At 42.8% G+C, this 25,873-nt stretch overlaps 2 protein-coding genes across 5 annotated transcripts in view; one reads left to right on the top strand and one right to left on the bottom strand.

The window, feature by feature from the left end:
* LOC133557236 (serine/arginine repetitive matrix protein 2-like) overlaps nt 1-11,596 on the bottom strand; it is a 94,241-nt gene extending 82,645 nt beyond the window's left edge. Inside the window, exons 1-3 of one of the 3 annotated variants that reach the window (XM_061907550.1) lie at nt 10,771-11,596; nt 9,591-9,670; nt 7,794-7,876 (exon numbers count right to left, since the gene is read on the bottom strand). Coding sequence is in view for 1 of the 3 variants with exons in the window: in XM_061907549.1 (XP_061763533.1) it covers nt 3,093-3,653 (561 nt within the window). In the remaining 2 variants the exon portion in view is untranslated. Of the gene's footprint in view, nt 1-3,092; nt 4,486-7,793; nt 7,877-9,590; nt 9,671-10,770 lie in introns of those variants that run through there. The other 2 variants (XM_061907551.1, XM_061907549.1) reach the window with 2 other exon arrangements.
* Nucleotides 10,909-25,873, top strand: part of dock1 (dedicator of cytokinesis 1) — a 537,727-nt gene continuing 522,762 nt past the window's right edge. For both annotated transcript variants that reach the window (XM_061907548.1, XM_061907547.1), the window contains exon 1: nt 10,909-11,161. In XM_061907548.1, coding sequence (XP_061763532.1) covers nt 10,924-11,161 — 238 coding nt within the window. In that variant the 5' untranslated portion in view covers nt 10,909-10,923. The remainder of the gene's footprint in view (nt 11,162-25,873) is intronic.

Below are 25,873 nucleotides of genomic sequence, written 5' to 3'. Positions count from 1 at the left end.
TGCGGCTGCTAGACTTTTGACAAGAACTAGAAAGTTTGATCACATTACGCCTGTACTGGCTCACCTGCACTGGCTTCCTGTGCACTTAAGATGTGACTTTAAGGTTTTACTACTTACGTATAAAATACTACACGGTCTAGCTCCATCCTATCTTGCCGATTGTATTGTACCATATGTCCCGGCAAGAAATCTGCGTTCAAAGGACTCCGGCTTATTAGTGATTCCCAAAGCCCCAAAAAAGTCTGCGGGCTATAGAGCGTTTTCATTTCGGGCTCCAGTACTCTGGAATGCCCTCCCGGTAACAGTTCGAGATGCTACCTCAGTAGAAGCATTTAAGTCTCACCTTAAAACTCATTTGTATACTCTAGCCTTTAAATAGACTCCCTTTTTAGACCAGTTGATCTGCCGTTTCTTTTCTTTTTCTCCTATGTCTCACTCTCCCTTGTGGAGGGGGTCCGGTCCGATTCCGGTGGCCATGTACTGCTTGCCTGTGTATCGGCTGGGGACATCTCTGCGCTGCTGATCCGCCTCCGCTTGGGATGGTTTCCTGCTGGCTCCGCTGTGAACGGGACTCTCGCTGCTGTGGTGGGTCCGCTTTGGACTGGACTCTCGCGACTGTGTTAGATCCATTATGGATTGAACTTTCGCGGTATCGTGTTGGACCCGCTCGACATCCATTGCTTTCCTCCTCTCCAAGGTTCTCATAGTCATCATTGTCACCGACGTCCCACTGGGTGTGAGTTTTCCTTGCCCGGGGATGTCGTGGTGGTTTGTGCGGCCCTTTGAGTCACTAGTGATTTAGGGCTATATAGGTAAACATTGAAACATTGATATGCTTAATCGTCCAGTTTGTTTAGTGAGAATGTTGCGATCCGCTGCTCGGATCGTTCAATTTTGTAGTTTTGATTCCTTTTTGTATCACTCTCCGTTGTTTGACTCCTTAGTTCCTGTTTAGTCTGTCACCATGGTTACATATTAGTTCCACCTGCTACTTTCGGTTCCGCACACCTGTTTTACTTATCACCATCCTATATAAGCTAGCCTTTTCTGTTCACTCATTCTGGGACTGTAATTTGCTCATACGCAACATGTGACGACATCTATTGATTATTATTACTCGCTAGCTTTCATGCTAAGCGTATTCCTTTTTCTTAGCTCTCATGCTAATTGTGTTGTTTTACCTTTTTGTGCCTTCGTGCCAAGTGTTTGTGTTCCGTTTGTAATTCCTAGCTTCCATGCTAGCGCCATTTGTTTGCCTTTCTGTTAGCACCAGTGTTTTTTGTTCCTAGCCTTTTTATTCATTTAATAAATCCTTTACATCTTGCCTTACGCTGTGTTTTTGCCCGATGCATCCTTGGAAAAATGAACCCAGCATCGTTATGCCGCATAAGTCTCACAGTAGAGTTGATTCCTAGCTCTCATGCTAATTGTGTTTTTTTTCCTTTTTGTGCCTTCGTGCCAAGTGTTTCCGTTCGTTTTTCCTAGCTTTCAATGCTAGCGCTTTTTGTTTGCCTTTCTGTTAGCACCAGTGTTTTTTGTTCCTAGCCTTTTTATTCATTTAATAAATCCTTTACATCTTGCCTTACGCTGTGTTTTTGCCCGATGCATCCTTGGAAAAATGAACCCAGCATCGTTATGCCGCATAAGTCTCACAGTAGAGTTGATTCCTAGCTCTCATGCTAATTGTGTTTTTTTTCCTTTTTGTGCCTTTGTGCCAAGTGTTTCCGTTCGTTTTTCCTAGCTTTCAATGCTAGCGCTTTTTGTTTGCCTTTCTGTTAGCCCCAGTGTTTTTTGTTCCTAGCCTTTTTATTCATTTAATAAATCCTTTACATCTTGCCTGACGCTGTGTTTTTGCCCGATGCATCCTTGGAAAAATGAACCCAGCATCGTTATGCCGCATAAGTCTCACAGTAGAGTTGATTCCTAGCTCTCATGCTAATTGTGTTTTTTTTCCTTTTTGTGCCTTTGTGCCAAGTGTTTCCGTTCGTTTTTCCTAGCTTTCAATGCTAGCGCTTTTTGTTTGCCTTTCTGTTAGCACCAGTGTTTTTTGTTCCTAGCCTTTTTATTCATTTAATAAATCCTTTACATCTTGCCTTACGCTGTGTTTTTGCCCGATGCATCCTTGGAAAAATAAACCCAGCATCGTTATGCCGCATAAGTCTCACAGTAGAGTTGATTCCTAGCTCTCATGCTAATTGTGTTTTTTTTCCTTTTTGTGCCTTCGTGCCAAGTGTTTTTGTTTGTGTTTCCGTTCGTTTTTCCTAGCTTTCAATGCTAGCGCTTTTTGTTTGCCTTTCTGTTAGCACCAGTGTTTTTGTTCTTAGCCTGTTTTGAGTTAAATAAATCTTATTTTCTTACCTCAGGTTGTGTTCTTGCCCGACGCATCCCTGGAGGAACAAATCCGGCATCGCTATGCCGCACAAGCTTCACAGAGAAAACAGAACCAACTGAAGAATTGGGTTCTTCCCTTATTTTAATGGATACAACATTTTTTTGTTTGGAGGTTGGGGTGGAGGTTGGCTCCTGCTTCGTGTGCTGCAGTCGGACTGACGGTGCGGCGATCGAACGGACTTGTCACTCAGGGTTTGTTTTTCTGATTTGGTGGATGTCGACCGCTCCTTTTTCCCTGCACTTCTCGCTTTCTCTGTTAAGATGGTTGTAAGTTGTAGCTCAAATCCATGCTCGCAGCTTAAAGCATATCAAAAAGCTGAGGAGGCAGCTTGTATCGCAAAATACTTGTAAGCAAGGGCACCTGTAAGTTGAGGTACAACTCTATATTCTTGTTAGTGACAGAGCAGTAAGGGGTTAAGATCATGTTCATGGTTAAATTTCATTAATTAGTTGACATTTTACATGCCCTTCTTCTTCTGCCATGAATTGATTTTACCATGAATTCATTAAGGTGGACCCCAACTTAAACAAGTTGAAAAACGTATTCGGGTGTTACCATTTAGTGGTCAATTGTACGGAATATATACTGTACTGTGCAATCTACTAATAAAAGTTTAAATCAATGCCACAAACAGGCCAATGCACAGCACATGATCTGCATATAGGGTGGGGCGGCCCGGGTCAAAGGTTTAGAATCTTACCTGAGTTGGAGAGTGAAGCGTGGACATTTGGCTTTGGTTCAGAGGACCCTCCACCATCATTACTCGTTTCTGGACTGGGAGCCATCCAGTCTTCACAGGAGCCAGAAAACTGACCTGAGACTGTTCCTTCTTGGGCGTCTGCGTGATATGAACCCTTTCCAAACTCCCTCTGCGCTCAACAGGGACAAAGAACTCACTTTGGATGGACTCTTGGCTGCCCACTGAGCTGGCCCAATGGCTCCCGCATGAAGACGAGACCCCGCTGAAGGAGGGACTCCTGTACGGTCTCCAGGTCCGTCTACTTGCTTCTCTATCAAGATTAGGCGTGACAGTGGTCCGACCGCTCGAAGCTGGAGTTTTATCGTGGTCAGTCTGCATTCTGTTATGGTGCTGGAGCCAGTCGTCCAGTTGTCCGCCTTCAATGGCACTTCGAGGCCGTGGACGAGGAAGCGAACGACAGGACAATCTCTCCCCCTCGGAGCTAAGAGTCTCAGAGTGGGACTCATCTCTGGATCTCCCCCAGCCTGTCGGCAGGTAAGCAGCTGGCCTCCGGAGAGTCATGCCTCAGGCAGCTCGGGTAACTGCTCTAAGGTCTCCAGTTTCAGGCCGTGGTGAAGGACCACGCTACGCAAAACTACTTTCGACAAGCGAGGCTCTATTGGGCGCTGTCTCCAGTCAAGGCGTGTGAGGGATGCTCGGGCAAACAAAGAAGCTAGTGAGCACAAGGGCTGATCATACAAGGGAGGAGGACATGAGGATGCAAGGAGGGGGGGGTAGACTGGGTAAAAACACTTGTTGATTTATCCAAACATTATTTTTCATCGTCGGAATGTTTTGTTGCGGGACAACCAGCTCGCCACGGACGTCTCTCAATGATCCCAGCGCCAATTATATTTTCATAAATGTTATTATGCATGACTTTCACACAGCAAAATCCGTTCCTTGTTTTGCATGATCCCCCATCCCAGTGATCTTGTGATCCGCGGGTGACGATGAGCCTCGTCTGTCCCGAAGCCTTCATCTGGGGCCATGTGATTGCCTAGAAAGTCTACTTGTAAGTTGCAAACATCCACATGATGCTTCTCCATGCATACTTTGGTTTTAGCTTCAATCTGGAGGCAAGATTCATGAAACCACCCAAATTATCTTTCAGTTGCGTGTGTTTGCCAGAGGACTGAATTACTTTCAAAGTTATGGCGGCTCAACATCAATCAATCAATCAATGTTTATTCATATAGCCCCAAATCACAAATGTCTCAAAGGACTGCACAAATCATTACGACTACGATATCCTCGGAAGAACCCACAAAAGGGCAAGGAAAACTCACACCCAGTGGGCAGGGAGAATTCACATCCAGTGGGACGCCAGTGACAATGCTGACTATGAGAAACCTTGGAGAGGACCTCAGATGTGGGCAACCCCCCCCCCCCCCCTCTAGGGGACCGAAAGCAATGGATGTCGAGCGGGTCTAACATGATACTGTGAAAGTTCAATCCATAGTGGCTCCAACACAGTTCAAGCGGATCCAAAACAGCAGCGAGAGTCCCGTCCACAGGAAACCATCTCAAGCGGATCAGCAGCGTAGAGATGTCCCCAACCGATACAGGCGAGCGGTCCATCCTGGGTCCCGACGAGCGGTCCATCCTGGGTCTCGACTCTGAACAGCCAGTACTTCATCCATGGTCATCGGACCGGACCCCCTCCACAAGGGAGGGGGGGACATAGGAGAAAGAAAAGAAGCGGCAGATCAAAGGCTATATTTTAATTCAAGAAAATAAAACATATGTGGAAATTACACAACTTTTTTAAACGTTTAACAATCTTTGTCATCTGCCTAGAACAGGGGTCGGCAACCCAAAATGTTGAAAGAGCCATATCGGACCGAAAAATACAAAACAAAAATCTGTCCGGAGCCGCAAAAATATTAAAAGCCTTATATAAGTTTTATAATGAAGGCAACACATGATGTAAGTGTTTGTATTAGCTATAATAGCTTCTATCAAAATGACTTTAAAAGCCTTATATAAGTGTTATAATGAAGGCAACACATGATGTAAGTGTCTATATTAGCCTACTATCAAAATGACTTTAAAAGTCTTATATAGAAAAAGAAAAGAAGCGGCGGATCAACTGGTCTAAAAAGGAGGTCTATTTAAAGGCTAGAGTATACGAATGAGTTTTAAGGTGAGACTTAAATGCTTCTACTGAGGTAGCATCTCCAACTGTTACCGGGAGGGCATTCCAGAGTACTGGAGCCCGAACGGAAAACGCTCTATAGCCCGCAGACTTTTTTTGGGCTCTAGGAATCACTAATAATATGAGATGTCGCCATTACGTGGAATAAAAGCTATTTTTCCCTGGAGGGCATGTGTGGCTGCGGCAGCGCCCTCTGGTGTTTTGATTGTCATTATAGTCACGGTGACAGCCAAAAGAAATTAAGACATTAGTGCCGTGTCTTGTTTTGAAAGTTTTTGTTTTTTTTTATTATAAGCCATAAACTTTTATTAGAAATAGTGCCTCTCATTGTGCAAATAAATATATAACAAAACAGTGGACTGGATATAAATGCCAAATAATGTATTCACAGTGTATGTTTTGTAATCAACATAGTTTACTGCTTTAATTAATGTCCTCACATAGATTAACTCCTGTAAAGATGTTTCCTATGCATGTTTGGTTGTGTTTTGTTGCAGCAGTGCATAAAGATTGTATCTTGTTTTATGAGGGAATATAAAAAGCACCCAAAAAAAAAACATTAGCCATCTGGGGGTGTGGGCATAATTGAGAGAGTCCTCAAAGTATTAGATTATAATATGTACATAAAGAACAGAAAAACACCCCGATGGCGCTATACACTCGTCCTTCGCCCCCTCACGCTTTGAGGTTTGCGGCTTCAATCTCTTGCAGATTTTTTTTACTTCCATATTCAACATATTTTTGGCCTAAATTAAGCGTTTTCAAGTATAAATGTGTCGAAAGGAACTACAACAGTGGCGTGCGGTCAGGGGAGGCAGTGCAAATAAATAAAATACATAATGATCAAATAATTGTAATTGTTAGTTTTTAATTTTTATTTAGCTTCACCAAGTTGGATCATTTTTTTCTTCGAAATCGCTGAATTTTTGCAATCCCTCGTTAATTTCTCTGCCTGCCCTGCGGTCAGAGCGCGTTCTTGTCTGGTGTGTTGCGGCAGAGAAAAAAAGTCTGAGGAGAGGCAAACAGTTCTCGTGTCTCACGATAGGGGCGCTCATGATCAGAGACATACGGTGGCGTAAGCGGGTCAAGAGCCGCAGCGAGTAACACGTTTTGTGTGTTGGTTGAGCCATCGAAGGGGCAGAGAAAAAAAGTCTGAGGTGAGGCAAACAGTTCTCGTGCCTCACGATAGGGGCGGGGCGCTCATGATCCCAGACATACGGTGGCCTCAGCGGGTAAGTGCCACAGCGACTTTCAACATGGATGACTACGTTTGCGCACTTAAACAGTTTTCTAAAGTGGACTTTCAAGCGAAGCAGGAGATAATTACTAAAGGAAGACCAACGCCGGAGCTGAATGGTTTGTTTCGATCAGCAGGGCGGAAAGTTACTCGCTCTTTCCAAACGGAGTGGTGTACGTGAAAAGACTGGCTTTGCGGATGTTCTGCAAGAAACCGCCTTTTCTGCTTTCCTTGCCTTCTTTTTTCAACCTATGGAACTGTGTGGACTCAAATGGGATTTTGTGACCTAAAGAATTTGCAAAGAAACCTCACCAAACATGAGCGGTCATATTCAAAGCTAGATTGCGCTAAAAATGTTTGGGATGACGAGGATAGACTCGGCTTGGGATGAACAGCGGCGACTCAACATCAGTGTCCACAATGCTAAGGTAAAAGAGAACCGAGAGATTTGAAAAGATGTCGAACAGCAGCTCGCATTTCGTGGAAATGATGAGAGTATGAGCTCTGCTAATCGCGGCAACTATGTTGAACTCTTGGAAGACTTTTAAAACTGAAGGAAGTGAAATACGTCAAAAGGAACTACAACAGTGGCGTGCGGTCAGGGGAGGCAGTGCCTCACATGCGATAGTGCAAATAAATAAAATATATAATGATAAAATAATTGTAATTGTTAGTTTTTCATTTTTATTTAGCTTCACCAAGTTGGATAATTTTTTTCTTCGAAATCGCTGAATTTTTGCAATCCCTCGTTAACTTCTCTGCCTGCCCTGCGGTCAGAGCGCGTTCTTGTCTGGTGTGTTGTGGCAGAGAAAAAAAGTCTGAGGAGAGGCAAACAGTTCTTGTGTCTCACGATAGGGGCGCTCATGATCAGAGACATACGGTGGCGTAAGCGAGTCAAGAGCCGCAGCGAGTAACACGTTTTGTGTGTGGGTTGAGCCATCAAAATGGCAGAGAAAAAAAGTCTGAGGTGAGGCAAACAGTTCTCGTGCCTCACGATAGGGGCGGGGCGCTCATGATCCCAGACTTACGGTGGCCTCAGCGGGTAAGTGCCACAGCGACTTTCAACATGGATGACTACATTTGCGCACTTAAACAGTTTTCTAAAGTGGACTTTCAAGCGAAGCAGGAGATAATTACTAAAGGAAGACCAACGCCGGAGCTGAATGGTTTGTTTTAATAAATAAAGGTGCGTTTAAGGAGACATTAAAAAAAAGAATGACAAAAAGAAAATACTGGTTTGTTAAATGCAAATATATAATGTTTTTACCTTGTTGATACATTTCCCCGAGGCCTCAAAACATGTAGCAGCGCCCCTGTACGCCACACAGGAATTGTGCTATTATCAAGTTCCTGTAAAAAAGAAAATGTGTTAAAATGTTGTAATTGTGTTTAAAGAATAAAATATCCCGCTATATTTTCATCCATGACGCCCTCCGGGTTGGGAAAAGTTAGTCCCTTTGGTCCCCCAGCTGGAGATTCCTGTCATCGGTCGGTAAAACACATAAAAATGTAACTTAAAAAAATATATAATTTTTTACATAATTAAATAAAAAATCTCACTAAGTCACCTTAGAAAGAAAAATTCCAGTCAAAAGTTTCAAAAATGTAGCAAAAAAATGTGATTTTTTTTTTTTAATTTGACCATAATTTCATTTTACTTTTATGTTAAACGAAGCCTAAATTAAGGTGCGTTCAAGGAAACATAAAAATGATAATAAAAAAAGAAATTACTAGTTTGTTAAACGTAAATACCGTACTTCATTGAATTGATGGGCATATAGTATGCGCCTGCCTTGAATTACTGCCGGGTATAACTTTCTTCGCAAAAGAATTAGCGCATGCTTAGTATTATCGCGTGGTCAAACTTGTGACATCACAAGTGACACTTCCCCTGTCATCATTTTCAAAATGGAGGAGGCTTATTTCAATACCGGTAATTTGAAATTGCATTAAGAGAAAAAGATTAAGAGCTATTCAGCAGGATTTAAGGTCCAAGCTTACATCACACTCAAATTTTTACTGCATGCCTTTGGTAAGTGCCGGTGTGAGAAGAGGTTTTAAAATAATTAGCGCATGCTTACTTTTACCGCATGCCTTTGGTAAGCGCAGGAGTGAGAGGAGGTTTTAAATTAATTAGCACCCCGGCGGCAATTATAAAAATATATTTATACATATATATATATTTACATGATTAAATTAAATTGAAGATCTCACTAAGTCAACTTAGAAAGAATAATTCCAGTCAGAAGTTTCAGAAATGTAGCAAAAAAATAAATAAAAATCGATTTTTTTTTTATTTGACCAAAATTTCAAGTTACTTTTGTGTTAAACAAAGCTTAAATAAAGGTGTGTTCAAGGAAACATTAAAAAAAGAATGACAAAAAGAAAATACTGGTTTGTTAAAGGCAAATATATAATGTTTTTACCTTGTTGATACATTTCTGTCTCCGTGGAGTGATTTGCCCTGAAACCGGATTGAAAGGTTTCACATAGATTGTTAGACGCTAAGTGTTCATTTAACTGCCCTGCAACAATTTTTTCGAGGATTTTTGAAATAAAGGGAAGGTGAGACACCGGTCGGTAGTTTACCATGAGGTCAGGATCGAGGTTAGGTCTTTTTTTTTTTTTTTTTTTACAATTGTTTTTAACATGGCTGTGCAGCACTTTGGAAACGTTATTGTTGTTTAAATATGCTATATAAATAAAGTGGATTGGATTGATTGGATTTTAAGAAGAGGGTGAATAACCACTTTTTTGAATGCTAGGGGAACAGTGCCCGAGGAAAGTGATAAGTTTATAATATTTTATACATATATATATTTACATGATTAAATTAAATTGAAGATCTCACTAAGTCATCTTAGAAAGAATAATTCCAGTCAGAAGTTTCATAAATGTAGCAAAAAAAAAAAAAAAATTGATTTTTTTTTTTTTTATTTGACCAAAATTTCAAGTTACTTTTGTGTAACAAAGCTTAAATAAAGGTGTGTTCAAGGAAACATTAAAAAAAGAATGACAAAAAGAAAATACTGGTTTGTTAAACGCAAATATATAATGTTTTTACCTTGTCACATTTTCCCGAGGCCTCAAAACATGTAGCAGCGCCCCTGTACGCCACACAGGAATTGTGCTATTATCAAGTTCCTGTAAAAAAGAAAATGTGTTAAAATGTTGTAACTGTGTTTAAAGAATAAAATATCCCGCTATATTTTCATCCATGACGCCCTCCGGGGTGGGAAAAGTTAGTCCCTTTGGTCCCCCTGCTGGAGATTCCTGTCATCGGTCGGTAAAACACACAAAAATGTAACTTAGAAAAAAATATAACATTTTTTTTTTTTACATGATTAAATTAAAAATCTCACAAAGTCACCTTAGAAAGAAAAATTCCAGTCAAAAGTTTCAAAAATGTAGCAAAAAAAATTTGATTATTTTTTTGGGACCATATTTCATGCTACTTTTAAGTTAAACAAAGCCTAAATTAAGGTGCATTCAAAGAAACATAAAACAATAAAAAAAAAAAAAAGAAAGAAAAAATAAATTACTAGTTTGTTAAACCTAAATACCGTATTTGCTTGAATTGACGTCGGGCATATAGTATGAATTACTGCCGGGTCAAACTCGCTTCGCTAAATAATTAGCGCATGCTTAATATTACCGCCTGTTCAAACTTGTGACATCACAAGTGACACTTCCCCTGTCATCATTTTCAGAATGGAGGAGGCTGATTTCAATACCGGTAATTTGAAATCGCAAAAAGGGAAGAATATTAAGAGCTATTCAGTAGGATTTAAGGTCCAAGCTTACATCACACTCAAATTTTTACTACATGCCTTTGGTAAGTGCCGGAGTGAGAAGAGGTTTTAAAAATAATTAGCGCATGCTTACTTTTACCGCATGCCTTTGGTAAGCGCAGGAGTGAGAGGACGTTTTAAATTAATTAGCGCCCCGGCGGCAATTATAAAAATATATTTATACATATATATATAATTACATGATTAAATTAAATTGAAGATCTCACTAAGTCATCTTAAAAAGAATGATTCCAGTCAGAAGTTTCAGAAATGTAGCAAAAAAAAAAAAAAAAAAAAAAAAAAAAATCGATTTTTTTTTTTATTTGACTAAAATTTCAAGTTACTTTTGTGTTAAACAAAGCCTAAATAAAGGTGCATTCAAGGAAACATTAAAAAAAGAATGACAAAAAGAAAATACTGGTTTGTTAAAGGCAAATATATAAAGGTTTTTACCTTGTTGATACATTTCCCCGAGGCCTCCAAACATGTAGCAGCGCCCCTGTACGCCACACACGAATTGTGCTATTAAGTTCCTGTAAAAAAGAAAATGTGTTAAAATGTTGTAATTGTGTTTAAAGAATAAAATATCCCGCTATATTTGAATCCATGACGCCCTCCGGGTGGGAAAAGTTAGTCCCTTTGGTCCCCCTGCTGGAGTTTCCTGTCATTGGAAAAAAAAAAAAAAGATGGCTACCCCGAGTAGCTCCACAACTCTCGGCCAAAAGTGAAGCAAAAAGTCCGGCATTCGAAAGCACTAAGGACTCCAACCGGGGCCTTGTGGAACCCGTAGGAGGTCGGAGGATGTCTCGCTGGGTGCCCACCAAGAAGGAAAAGTACGGCGTCGGTGAGTAAAAACCATAAATCTCCGTTCCATCGTTAGCGCCGTTTAGCTCTCAGATCGAACAAGTTTGACCGCGGCCGCTCTTCGTCTGCTCCTCTCCCGCCGGCAACGAAGGGGATGTGTCGGTGTGAGAAAATGTTTCATTTGTAGACAAAGTTTTACCGTTGAATTCCTAACAAATGGAAAATCTTGAGGGAGCCGCTGGGAATTGTTCGAGGCGCGCCTCGTTGCTGTTTTCCTGCCTTTATGGATGGGCCTCTCCGGTCCTAACTTGGCCACAACTTTTACTCAACTTTACACCACTTCTGCCCTATTTTGTCTCACTTTTACTTTGTCGTGACCTTTCCACTTCCACATCTCAGCAAGACATGTTGGTGTCATGTTCAAAGCCGCCGCACCTCTTCTTTAGCATCACATATCACTGCAGTGGTAGCTTATAAACATGTAAACAAACGCATAAACCCCGCCTTGGCATTGGGTAAACTACGACCTAATCAAATATATTGCACATACTGAAATATTAAAGGCCTACTGAAATGAGATTTTCTTATTTAAACGGGGATAGCAGGTCCATTCTATGTGTCATACTTGATTATTTCGCGATATTGACATTCTTTTTGCTGAAAGGATTTAGTAGAGAACATAGATGAGAAAGTTCGCAACTAATAAAAAAGCCTTGCCTGTACCGGAAGTAGCAGACGATGTGCGCGTGATGTCACGGGTTGTGGAGCTCCTCACATCCTCACATTGTTTATAAACATAGCCACCAGCATTAAGAGCTATTCGGACCGAGAAAGCGACGATTTCCCCATTAATTTGAGCGAGGATGAAAGATTCGTGGATCAATCAATCAGTCAATCAATGTTTACTTATATAGCCCTAAATCACTAGTGTCTCAAAGGGCTGCACAAACCACTACGACATCCTCGGTAGGCCCACATAAGGGCAAGGAAAACTCACACCCAGTGGGACGTCGGTGACAATGATGACTATGAGAACCTTGGAGAGGAGGAAAGCAATGGATGTCGAGCGGGTCCAACATGATACTGTGAAAGTTCAATCCATAATGGATCCAACACAGTCGCGAGAGTCCAGTCCAAAGCGGATCCAACACAGCAGCGAGAGTCCCGTTCACAGGAAACCATCCCAAGCGGAGGCGGATCAGCAGCGCAGAGATGTCCCCAGCCGATACACAGGCAAGCAGTACATGGCCACCGGATCGGACCGGACCCCCTCCACAAGGGAGAGTGGGACATAGAAGAAAAAGAAAAGAAACGGCAGATCAACTGGTCTAAAAAGGGAGTCTATTTAAAGGCTAGAGTATACAAATGAGTTTTAAGGTGAGACTTAAATGCTTCTACTGAGGTGGCATCTCGAACTGTTACCGGGAGGGCATTCCAGAGTACTGGAGCCCGAACGGAAAACGCTCTATAGCCCGCAGACTTTTTTTGGGCTTTGGGAATCACTAATAAGCCGGAGTCCTTTGAAGGCAGATTTCTTGCCGGGACATATGGTACAATACAATCGGCAAGATAGCCTGGAGCTAGACCGTGTAGTATTTTATACGTAAGTAGTAAAACCTTAAAGTCACATCTTAAGTGCACAGGAAGCCAGTGCAGGTGAGCCAGTACAGGTGTAATGTGATCAAACTTTCTTGTTCTTGTCAAAAGTCTAGCAGCCGCATTTTGTACCAACTGTAATCTTTTAATGCTAGACATGGGGAGACCCGAAAATAATACGTTACAGTAATCGAGACGAGACGTAACAAACGCATGGATAATGATCACGGCGTCTTTAGTGGACAGAATGGAGCGAATTTTAGCGATATTACGGAGATGAAAGAAGGCCGTTTTAGTAACGCTTTTAATGTGTGAGTAATGTGTAAGTAGCAGACGATGTGCGCGTCACGTCACGGGTTGTGGAGCTCCTCACATCCTCACATTGTTTATAATCATAGCCACCAGCATTAAGAGCTATTCGGACCGAGAAAGCAACGATTTCCCCATTCATTTGAGCGAGGATGAAAGATTTGTGGATGAGGAAAGTTAGAGTAAAGCACTTGAAAAAAAAGGCGACATCTCCAGGCGGCGGCGTGGGAGCGATTCAGATGTTATTAGACACATTTACTAGGATAATTCTGGAAAATCCCTTATCTGCTTATTGTGTTAATAGTGTTTTAGTGAGATTATAAAGTCATACCTGAAAGTCGGAGGGCTGCGGTGAACGCCAGTGTCTCTGAGAGAAGCCAACGGAGGAGCCAAGATCACAGCTGCCTTTTTGAGAGCTGCAGGAGGAGGTGCCCATAATCCGCTCAAGTCTCCGGTAAGAGCCGACGTAATGTCCCAATTGGTTGACATGTGGTAGAGAAACATGTTCGCTTGACCGCTCCGTGTTAAAGCTTCAACAAACAAAGAAAACACTGGATGTGTTTTGTTTGCTAAAAGCAGCTGCAATCCACCAACAGCATTCTTCTTTGACGTCTCTATTATTAATTGAACAAATTGCAAAAGATTCAGCAACGCAGATGTCCAAAATACTGTGTAATTATGCGATTAAATCGGACGACTTTTAGCCGTGAGTGGTGCTGGGCTGAAATGTCCGCTCCAACCAATAACGTCACATGCACGCGTCAACATAAGCGTCATCATTCCGCGACGTTTTCAACAGGATACCTCGCGGGAAATTTAAAATTGCTAAACTAAACTAAACCGGCCATATTCGCATGTGTTGCAATGTTAATATTTCATTATTGATATATCAATTAATAAATCTATGTTTACTTATATAGCCAAAAATCACTAGTGTCTCAAAGGGCTGCACAAACCACTACGACATCCTCGGTAGGCCCACATAAGGCCAAGGAAAACTCACACCCAGTGGGACATCGGTGACAATGATGACTATGAGAACCTTGGAGAGGAGGAAAGCAATGGATGTCGAGCGGGTCTAACATGATACTGTGAAAGCTCAATCCATAATGGATCCAACACAGTCGCGAGAGTCCAGTCCAAAGTGGATCCAACACAGCAGCGAGAGTCCCGTTCACAGCGGAGCCAGCAGGAAACCATCCCAAGCGGAGGAAAGTTAGAGTGAAGCACTAGAAAAAAAAGGCGGCGGCAGTGGGAGCGATTCAGATATTAGACACATTTACTATGATAATTCTGGAAAATCCCTTATCTGCTTATTGTGTTAATAGTGTTTAAATGAGATTATAAAGTCATACCTGAAAGTCGGAGGGCTGCGGTGAACGCCAGTGTCTCTGAGAGAAGCCAACGGAGGAGCCGTTGAGATTTTCTTATTCAAACGGGAATAGCAGGTCTATTCTATGTGTCATACTTGATCATTTCGCGATGTTGCCATATTTTTGCTGAAAGGATTTAGTAGAGGGGCGGCATAGCTCGGTCGGTAGAGTGGCCGTGCCAGCAACTTGAGGGTTGCAGGTTCGATTCCCGCTTGTGCCATCCTAGTTACTGCCGTTGTGTCCTTGGGCAAGACACTTTACCCACCTGCTCCCAGTGCCACCCACACTGGTTTAAATGTAACTTAGATATTGGGTTTCACTATGTAAAGCGCTTTGAGTCACTTGAGAAAAGCGCTATATAAATACAATTCACTTCACTTCACTAGAGAAAATCGACGATAAAGTTCGTCACTTTTGGTACTTCCCGAAAAAGCCTCGCCTTTACCGGAAGTCGCAGACGATGACGTCGCAAGTGCGGGGGCTCCTCACATATTCACATTTATTTTAATGGGAGCCTCCAACAGAAACAGTGATTCGGACTGAGAAAACGACAATTTCCCCATTTAATTTGAGCGAGGATGAAAGATTCGTGTTTGAGGATATTAATAGCGACGGACTAGAAAAACTTATAAAAAAAACGCGATAGCATTGGGACTTATTCCGATGTTTTTAAACACATTTACTAGGATAATTCTGGGAAATCCTTTATCTTTCTATTGTGTTGCTAGTGTTTTAGTGAGTTTAATATTACCTGATAGTCGGAGGGGTTTGTCCACGGGTGTCCTGACGCCATGTCTCACGGGTGTCGACGGCAGCTGTAAGTACGACACAAGCTCAGCGACTTTTTAACCACAATTTTCGCACCGAAACCTTGCTGGTAGACATTCGGTTGGGATCCATGTCTGCATTGACCCCGCTCTGATCCATAGTAAAGTTTCAGCTCTGGGAATTTTAAACAAGGAATCACCGTGTGTTTGTGTGGCTAAAGGCTAAAGCTTCCCAACTCCATATTTCTACCGTGACTTCTCCAATATTAATTGAACAAATTGCAAAAGATTCAGCAACACAGATCTCCAAAATACTGTGTAATTATGCCGTTAAAGCAGACAAATTTTACCTGTGTGTGCGTAGCACTTATACTTCCTAAAAACGTGTGACGTCCTGCGTACACGTCATCATTACACAACGTTTCCAAGACGAAACTCCCGGGAAATTTAAAATTGTAATTTAGTAAACTAAAAAGGCCGTATTGGCATGTGTTGCAATGTTAATATTTCATCATTGATGTATAAACTATCAGACTGCGTGGTGGGTTTCAGTAGGCCTTTAATAAACTGATGAAGAGAGCTGACTCCGTCCTAGGCTGCCCACTAGACAGCATTGAGAACGTGGCCGACAGAAGGCTGTTGACGAAGTCGACATCTATAATGTCCAATCCCTCTCACTCCATGCACTTTTTCAACCTTTTTCAGCATTAGACTGTTGCATCCACAGTGCAAGAAAGAGTGCTACAGCATGTCTTGTCGACCCACAGCCATAAGACTTTGCAACGCACTTACGTGATTACTGTCATCTTTTTCTTGGTGTGCAAAACGATTGTTAGGAGTGTTTTATTTTACAGATAGTGTAATCGGTAATAGATATGTTTTACTCATTTTTAGTTTTTCATTACTTCTGTTACTGTGTGTAAAAACCTGCACAACAACAATATAATTTCCTCATTGTTAGATTAGATTAGATTAGATAGTACTTTATTTATTCCGTCAGGAGAGTTCCTTCAGGAAAATTACAATTTTCAGCACAATCCCATTCAAGATCAGACAAACATTACAGGGAGACAGAACAGGATCGCTGACGGGTCTGCCGGCTTCCAGCGCCCCTTACAAAAAAAGATGACATACAGGTAAACAAGGGGGAGGGGAGAAAAAAAAATAGAAGATTAAAATAAAATTAAAAAAAAAAAAAAAATCGATGAGTAAGTCTGTATGTCCGTCCGTCCGTCCGTCCATCCATCCATCCATCTATCTATCTATCTATCTATCTATCTATCTATCTATCTATCTATCTATCTATCTATCTATCTATCTATCTATCTATCTATCTATCTATCTATCCATCTATCCATCTATCTATCTATCTATCTATCTATCTATCTATCTATCTATCTATCTATCTATCTATCTATCTATCTATCTATCTATCTATCTATCTATCTATCTATCTATCTATCTATCTATCTATCTATCTATCTATCTATCTATCTATCTATCTATCCATCTATCCATCTATCCATCTATCTATCTATCTAACTAACTGGTGAATGGCTGGCCAATGTGCATTTTTAAAAGTATGGCAGTAATACCTATAAAACATGTCAAACGTTACCGCTCCATTGTACAATAGAAGAACAGTCCGATAGTGTTTTGCTGATTTGGTTTTAGAACGTATGCACTTTTACTCTGTGCGTTTTTAACAAAATTATAGTAAAAAGAAAGAAGTCATACATACTTGGAGTTTTTAGTTGTATATTGATTTTTAATATCAACCTTTTGAACACAATGTATAGCACAGGATTGACCCGCTCGACATCCATTGCTTCCGGTCCCCTAGAGGGGGGGGCGGGTTGCCCACTTCTGAGGTCCTCTCCAAGGTTTCTCATAGTCAGCATTGTCACTGGCGTTCCACTGGATGTGAATTCTCCCTGCCCACTGGGTGTGAGTTTTCCTTGCCCTTTTGTGGGTTCTTCCGAGGATGTTGTAGTCGTAATGGTTTGTGCAGTCCTTTGAGACATTTGTGATTTAGGGCTATATAAATAAACATTGATTGATTGATTGATGGCCAAAGCGTGTTCTGTAGCTAATTTTTTTTTATTGGCCGCCGACATATTTTAAAAACAATATAAACATACTACATTAGAAAAACACAAAAAACTAAGAACACATACAAGTGTCCCAAATTACCCCAAAAATGTATACAAATTTCTTGCAATATGTGTTTTTGACAATGCGAAAGCCCTCAAAAAGGATTAAGTTTGTGGAATGATAATGTGAAGTGAAGTGAATTATATTTATATAGCGCTTTTCTCTAGTGACTCAAAGCGCTTTTACATAGTGAAACCCAATATCTAAGTTACATTTAAAGCAGTGTGGGTGGCACTGGGAGCAGGTGGGTAAAGTGTCTTGCCCAAGGACACAACGGCAGTGACTAGGATGGCGGAAGCGGGAATCGAACCTGCAACCCTCAAATTGCTGGCACGGCCACTCTACCAACCGAGCTATGCCGCCCTGGTATTAGAAGAGTTTGATAATAAGAAGACATTAGGTATCTTAAGGGGGTTAGATTAAAATGTGATTCGTTAGCGATAACACACAGCTGAGATCTGGCTATTTTGTTGTTATTGATTAACATTGCATTGTTTTTTATCATCTTTAATGTACAAAATGTATCAAATTGGCCCCCGCATCTTTAAAATTTTCTGTATGCGGCCCTCGCTACAAAAAAGTGTGGACACCCCTGCTGTGGCATAAGTTCATACCCTAAAATTACAACACCAAGCAGAATCAAAGGCCACCAGGCCCACTTATTTGCACTATCCATCCATCCATTTTCTACCGCTTATTCCCTTTGGGGTCCCGGGGGGCGCTGGTGCCTATCTCAGCTACGATCGAGCGGAAGGCTTTACACCCTGGACAAATCGCCACCCAAAAACATTGGGGGGAAAAAATCAGAATTAAAATATTTATTAATTATTTTGACAACAGTACTGCAAGTGGTCTGCTCATAACCGACATCAGTGATCATCTATCGGTTTTCACAAACTATGACGTAAACTACGGGAGGAACGTGGATGATAAAGACGTTCCGAAGACCATACACAGCGAAAAGTATGAACGCTTTGAAGAATGATCTGAGAGAACAAAGTTGGGACATTTCGTACAGTCTAAATGATGTAGATGAAGCATATAGTCTTTTTCCAAAATACTTTTAGCTAACAGAATGAACATTGTTTGTGCTCTTTATTATTTTTGCATTTGGAGCAGTTAGAAGAGGAGAGGGAGTCGAAGAGACAGGAATTGTCTATAAAATCCAAAGCAGAATCCACCAAAGCAGAAAAAAAAAGGAACATGTAAGCGGCTCAGAAATTTGCCAGGAAGGCTCATGTCAGAGCCATCAAAGCAAAAATACCAAGGTAGTGTGCGAATGAAACAAAGTAATGTGTAAATAACTAGATGAACCATCTGTGGCTGTGAAGTGAACACTAGTAAGATTGTAAATACTGTATAGAGTAGGCTAACCCATGTGGTTCCTGTGGATGTCAATCAATCAATGATTATTTATATAGCCCTAAATCACCAGTGTCTCAAAGGGCTGCACAAACCACAACACAAACCACAAGGACATCCTCGGTAGAGCCCACATAAGGGCAAGGAAAACTCACACCCAGTGTGACATGGGTGACAATGATGACTATGAGAAACCTTGGAGAGGACCGCATGTGTGGGCAACCCCCCCCTCAAGGGGAACCGAAAGCAATGGATGTCGTGTGAACACAAGTTGTAATTACTGTGTGATCAAATAACATAGGGACTGAAACAGACATAGTGATTAATTTGTTTATGTAAACTCTGTTGATAATTTTAAAATTCTTTAAACACTAAAACATGGTGCTTTTTTGGTACATTTTTGCATGTTCAATTGCTGTAAAAAAAAAAAAAAAACTCGTCCCGCCACCAGGGCGCTGCCCTGGACCTGCGGACCCCAGACCACCAGCTTATTTTCCGTATTTTTCATTAAGTTATAATCACATGCCTGCATGACCAGCATTGTCAATGGAAAAAACTTTAGTAAGAAGAAGAAGAAGAAGAAGAATCAAGTATGGATGACTAAGGGATTGAAAAACGCGAGCAACAAGAAAAATACATTGTATAGAACATTTATCACACAAAAATCTTCAGAGGCTGAAAATGAGTACAAAATGTATAAGAACAAGCTAACTAGTATCTTATGAGCATGTAGGAAATACTATTACTGTCAACTATGAAGACAGGAACAAAAAAATACTTCTTAGATGGAAACCTTAAAAATGACAATATTTTTCAAGTGGTTGAAAGCTTCAATGACTACTTTGTAAATATTGGACCGAATCTGGAATGAAATATTCCAGATCCTGAGTCAGATCAGGACTTGAATTACTTTTCTTTTATTAGTAGATTGCAACTCAACGCCAAAAAAACGGAAATGCTGATTATCGGTCCTGCTAGACACCGAACTCTATTTAATAATACAACTCTAACATTTGACAACCAAACAATTAAACAAGGCGACACGGTAAAGAATCTGGGTATTATCTTTGACCCAACTCTCTCCTTTGAGGCACACATTAAAAGCGTTACTAAAACAGCCTTCTTTCATCTCCGTAATATCGCTAAAATTCGCTCCATTCTGTCCACTAAAGACGCTGAGATCATTATCCATGCGTTTGTTACGTCTCGCCTCGATTACTGTACCGTATTATTTTCGGGTCTCCCCATGTCTAGCATTAAAAGATTACAGTTGGTACAAAATGCGGCTGCTAGACTTTTGACAAGAACAAGAAAGTTTGATCACATTACGCCTGTACTGGCTCACCTGCACTGGCTTCCTGTGCACTTAAGATGTGACTTTAAGGTTTTACTACTTACGTATAAAATACTACACCGTCTAGCTCCATCCTATCTTGCCGATTGTATTGTACCAAATGTCCCGGCAAGAAATCTGCCTTCAAAGGACTCCGGCTTGTTAGTGATTCCCAAAGCCCAAAAAAAGTCTGCGGGCTATAGAGCGTTTTCCGTTCGGGCTCCAGTACTCTGGAATGCCCTCCCGGTAACAGTTCGAGATGCCACCTCAGTAGAAGCATTTAAGTCTCACCTTAAAACTCATTTGTATACTCTAGCCTTTAAATAGACTCCCTTTTTAGACCAGTTGATCTGCCGTTTCTTTTCTTTTTCTTCTATGTCCCACTCTCCCTTGTGGAGGGGGTCCGGTCCGATCCGGTGGCCATGTACTGCTTGCCTGTGTATCGGCTGGGGACATCTCTGCGCTGCTGATCCGCCTCCGCTTGGGATGGTTTCCTGCTGGCTCCGCTGTGAACGGGACTCTCGCTGCTGTGTTGGATCCGCCTTGGACTGGACTCTTGCGACTGTGTTGGATCCATTATGGATTGAACTTTCACAGTATCATGTTAGACCCGCTCGACATCCATTGCTTTCCTCCTCTCCAAGGTTCTCATAGTCATCATTGTCACCGACGTCCCACTGGGTGTGAGTTTTCCTTGCCCTTATGTGGGCCTACCGAGGATGTCGTGGTGGTTTGTGCAGCCCTTTGAGACACTAGTGATTTAGGGCTATATAAGTAAACATTGATTGATTGATTGATGGATAGTACACATTCCATACAATTGACCACTAAATGGTAACACCCGAACACGTTTTTCAACTTGTTAAAGTCGGGGTCCATGTAAATCAATTCATCATCCCAAATCAATGATTGTCATGAACGTGACAGAAGAATGAATAATCAAAATCGTAAATGAAAGAAATTGATAAGGAAATTACAAAAAACTGGTTATGAAGGAGATCTCAGAACTCTTAACATGTATCGGCTTCTCTCATTTCCAACAGGGAAATTCCCAAACAAAATGAACATAGCAAAAGTTGCACCGAATTATAAGATTGGAAACAAGTACCAGTTTGCAAACTACACACCTGATTCCTTAATTTTCCAGTTTTCTAAAATCATTGAAAAATTATCAACAGATTGGACAAATTCATAAATAAAAGTGGAAGGCTTGCGATCAACCAATACAAATAAAGCGCTAACATCTAAATATTGATGCCAATTGAAACAACAGAGGTAATTACCAATGCAACGGATCAGTGTGCAGCTGCAGTGTTAATGGACTTAAAAGCAATTGACACACTCATGAAATCGTAATCAACTAATTAGAATGGTATGGCATTAGAAGGTTGGTCTCGACCTGGGTAAGTAGCTACTTTTCGAACAGGAAGCAATACGTGAAGCTAAGCAAACCAGTTTCACAGCTCTAAATATATTTTATCCGACATCCGTAAAGTCACAAAGGACTTAAATATAGTACGATTTTACAATGCGGCCATATTTTGTCCAGGAAGCCAACACACAAACTAAAGAGATGGTTTGACAAAAAAACATGTATTTGTTAACAGTAAGACAGAGAGTCAAACGCAAATATAAATAGACATGGTAGGGTAAAATATATCCAATTGCTTGGCGTAGAAGTAGATGATCAAATGTACTAGAAGTCTAATATTAAAATATACAACATAAGGTGGCAATAAATACTTAAATAATAAATAAAGGAAAATATGGGCTTCACGGTGGCAGAGGGGTTAGTGCGTCTGCCTCACAATACGAAGTTCCTGCAGTCCTGGGTTCAAATCCAGGCTCGGGATCTTTCTGTGTGGAGTTTGCATGTTCTCCCCGTGAATGCGTGGGTTCCCTCCGGGTACTCCGGCTTCCTCCCACCTCCAAAGACATGCACCTGGGGATAGGTTGATTGGCAACACTAAAATGGTCCCTAGTGTGTGAATGTGAGTGTGAATGTTGTCTGTCTATCTGTGTTGGCCCTGCGATGAGGTGGCGACTTGTCCAGGGTGTACCCCGCCTTCCGCCCGATTGTAGCTGAGATAGGCGCCAGTGCCCCCCGCGACCCCGAAAGGGAATAAGCGGTAGAAAATGGATGGATGGATGGATGTTCTAGACCAAAAATCAGTCCTTATCATATCTACTGCTTGCTAGTGTTACTGTATCTGAGTTATTCTGTAGACAAATGGGTAAATATTTACAAATTCAGTTGGGACAGTTTTTCAAAACCATGACTCAGGCTGGGCCGGACTTTTTTCCAGTGGTCGCCGCCGCCGGTCAGTAATCAGAAATTCATGACAAATAATAAATGACCACAATCTGATGGGCTTCACGGTGGCAGAAGGGTTAGTGCGTCTGCCTCACAATACGAAGGTCCTGCAGTCCTGGGTTCAAATCCAGGCTCGGGATCTTTCTGTGTGGAGTTTGCATGTTCTCCCCGTGAATGCGTGGGTTCCCTCCGGGTACTCCGGCTTCCTCCCACTTCCAAAGACATGCACCTGGGGATAGGTTGATTGGCAACACTAAAATTGGCCCTAGTGTGTGAATGTGAGTGTGAATGTTGTCTGTCTATCTGTGTTGGCCCTGCGATGAGGTGGCGACTTGTCCAGGGTGTACCCTGCCTTCCGCCCGATTGTAGCTGAGATAGGCGCCAGCGCCCCCCGCGACCCCGAAAGGGAATAAGCGGTAGAAAATGGATGGATGGATGGAATCTGATGAAGAAGCAAACTGAGTGTATTTGTTGTTTCTCCTTTAAATCTGATTACATCTAACCAAAGCGTTCAAATACTTATGTGTGTTCTTTTGCATTTTTAAGGCAATAAGCAGAATAATTCATTTCAGAAACTTTGACTGTCAAAAAGCAGACTTAAAGTTGTACAGTACCTCACTTTCAGTACGCACAACTAGGGCTGAGCGATATGGCTGAAAACTGTATCATATAAGTTTTTTATATCGGTTGGTATAGATGATTGTTGATATTTTTTTATGAGCTATGGAAAATATGGACCAGGAGAAGAATTTATGAAATGTAAACATTTTTATTTCAAATGTAACCTTCCTCTGATTACAACCCCCTCAGCTATAAGGCAGAGCGGAAAGGAAATTGTCAACACAACCATGGAAAACACTCAAAAGAATCAACGTAAACAAATTCATAAATTACAATAAACCGCAAGGTTGTTGGTGCCTGTCGTGGCGGTAATCCCAGAACCCGTTGGTGGACACCAGCAGTGAGGGATGCCGTCAAGCTGAAGAAGGAGTCCTATCGGGTTCTTTTGGCTCATAGGACTCCGGAGGCAGCAGACGGGTACCGACGGGCCAAGCGGTGTGCAGCTTTAGCGGTCGCGGAGGCAAAAACTCGGACATGGGAAGAGTTCGGGGAAGCCATGGAAAACGACTTCCGGACGGCTTCGAAGCGATTCTGGACCACCATACGGCGCCTCAGGAAGGGGAAGCAGTGCACTATCAACACCGTGTATGGTGCGGATGGTGTTCTGCTGACTTCGACTGCGGGTGTTGTGGATCGGTGGAGGGAATACTTCGAAGACCTCCTCAATCCCACCAACACGTCTTTCTTTGAGGAAGCGGTGCCTGGGGAATCTGTAGTGGACTCTCCTATTTCTGGGGCTGAGGTCGCTGAGGTAGTTAAAAAGCTCCTCGGCGGCAAGGCCCCGGGGGTGGATGAGATCCGCCCGGAGTTCCTTAAGGCTCTGGATGCTGTGGGGCTGTCTTGGTTGACAAGACTCTGCAGCATCGCGTGGACATCGGGGGCGGTACCTCTGGATTGGCAGACCGGGGTGGTGGTCCCTCTCTTTAAGAAGGGGGACCGGAGGGTGTGTTCCAACTATCGTGGGATCACACTCCTCAGCCTTCCCGGTAAGGTTTATTCAGGTGTACTGGAGAGGAGGCTTCGCCGGATAGTCGAACCTCGGATTCAGGAGGAACAGTGTGGTTTTCGTCCTGGTCGTGGAACTGTGGACCAGCTCTATACTCTCGGCAGGGTTCTTGAGGGTGCATGGGAGTTTGCCCAACCAGTCTACATGTGCTTTGTGGACTTGGAGAAGGCATTCGACCGTGTCCCTCGGGAAGTCCTGTGGGGAGTGCTCAGAGAGTGTGGGGTACCGGACTGTCTTATTGTGGCAGTCCGCTCCCTGTATGATCAGTGTCAGAGCTTGGTCCGCATTGCTGGCAGTAAGTCGGACACGTTTCCAGTGAAGGTTGGACTCCGCCAAGGCTGTCCTTTGTCACCGATTCTGTTCATAACTTTTATGGACAGAATTTCTAGGCGCAGTCAAGGCGTTGAGCGGTTCCGGTTTGGTGGCCACGGGATTAGGTCTCTGCTTTTTGCAGATGATGTAGTCCTGATGGCTTCATCTGGCCGGGATCTTCAGCTCTCACTGGATCGGTTCGCAGCCGAGTGTGAAGCGACCGGAATGAGAATCAGCACCTCCAAGTCCGAGTCCATGGTTCTCGCCCGGAAAAGGGTGGAGTGCCATCTCCGGGTTGGGGAGGAGACCCTGCCCCAAGTGGAGGAGTTCAAGTACCTAGGAGTCTTGTTCACGAGTGGGGGAAGAGTGGATCGTGAGATCGACAGGCGGATCGGTGCGGCGTCTTCAGTAATGCGGACGTTGTATCGATCCGTTGTGGTGAAGAAGGAGCTGAGCCGGAAGGCAAAGCTCTCAATTTACCGGTCGATCTACGTTCCCATCCTCACCTATGGTCATGAGCTTTGGGTCATGACCGAAAGGATAAGATCACGGGTACAAGCGGCCGAAATGAGTTTCCTCCGCCGTCTGGCGGGGCTCTCCCTTAGAGATAGGGTGAGAAGCTCTGCCATCCGGGAGGAGCTCAACGTAAAGCCGCTGCTCCTCCACATCGAGAGGAGCCAGATGAGGTGGTTCGGGCATCTGGTCAGGATGCCACCCGAACGCCTCCCTAGGGAGGTGTTTAGGGCACGTCCAGCTGGTAGGAGGCCACGGGGAAGACCCAGGACACGTTGGAAAGACTATGTCTCCCGGTTGGCCTGGGAACGCCTCGGGATCCCCCGGGAAGAGCTAGACGAAGTGGCTGGAGATAGGGAAGTTTGGGCTTCCCTGCTTAGGCTGCTGCCCCCGCGACCCGACCTCGGATAAGCGGAAGATGATGGATGGATGGATGGACAATAAACTCTAAAGGCCGACTGCACATTTCCTATCTTCACAATAAAAGCCCTGCTTCATGCTGCCTGCGCTAACAAAATAAGAGTCTCAGAAAGCTGGCGTGCACAACTGATGTGCACGCCAGCTTTCTGAGGGATCGCTTGTGCACGCCAGTTTTCCGAGACTCTGTATTTAGTTAGCGCAGGCAGCATGAAGCAGGGCTTTTATTGTGAAGATAGGAAATGTGCAGTTGGCCTTTAGAGGTTTGACGGAAGGTACGGCGCGAGAGTCTGTTGAAATAAAAAGTTTTTCTCGCCTTCCTCTCGGTCATATTTTCATAATAATGATCTTGCAGCAGCCAGCGTCATCTCACAAGACCCTCCGGTACCGTGAATGTCATTTAAGTGACGTCTTGGTGAAGATTGATGATCACTAATTTTTAGGTCTATTTTTTTTAGAAGCCTGGCTGGAGATCGACTGACACACCCCCCGCGGTCGACTGGTAGCTCGCGATCGACGTAATGGGCACCCCTGCTCTAGACATTATAGGCCATTTTGCATGTGGGCTGAGATAGGCGCCAGCGCCCCCCGCGACCCCGAAAGGGAATAAGCGGTAGAAAATGGATGGATGGGTTTAGGAGTTATGTTCAAATAACTGTCATATTGAGTGTGACA

This window comes from Nerophis ophidion, linkage group LG08, assembly GCF_033978795.1.
Source record: "Nerophis ophidion isolate RoL-2023_Sa linkage group LG08, RoL_Noph_v1.0, whole genome shotgun sequence".
NCBI lineage: Eukaryota > Metazoa > Chordata > Actinopteri > Syngnathiformes > Syngnathidae > Nerophis > Nerophis ophidion.
Note: the sequence above shows the minus strand (reverse complement) of the source record. Positions and strands in the feature narration are given on the sequence as shown.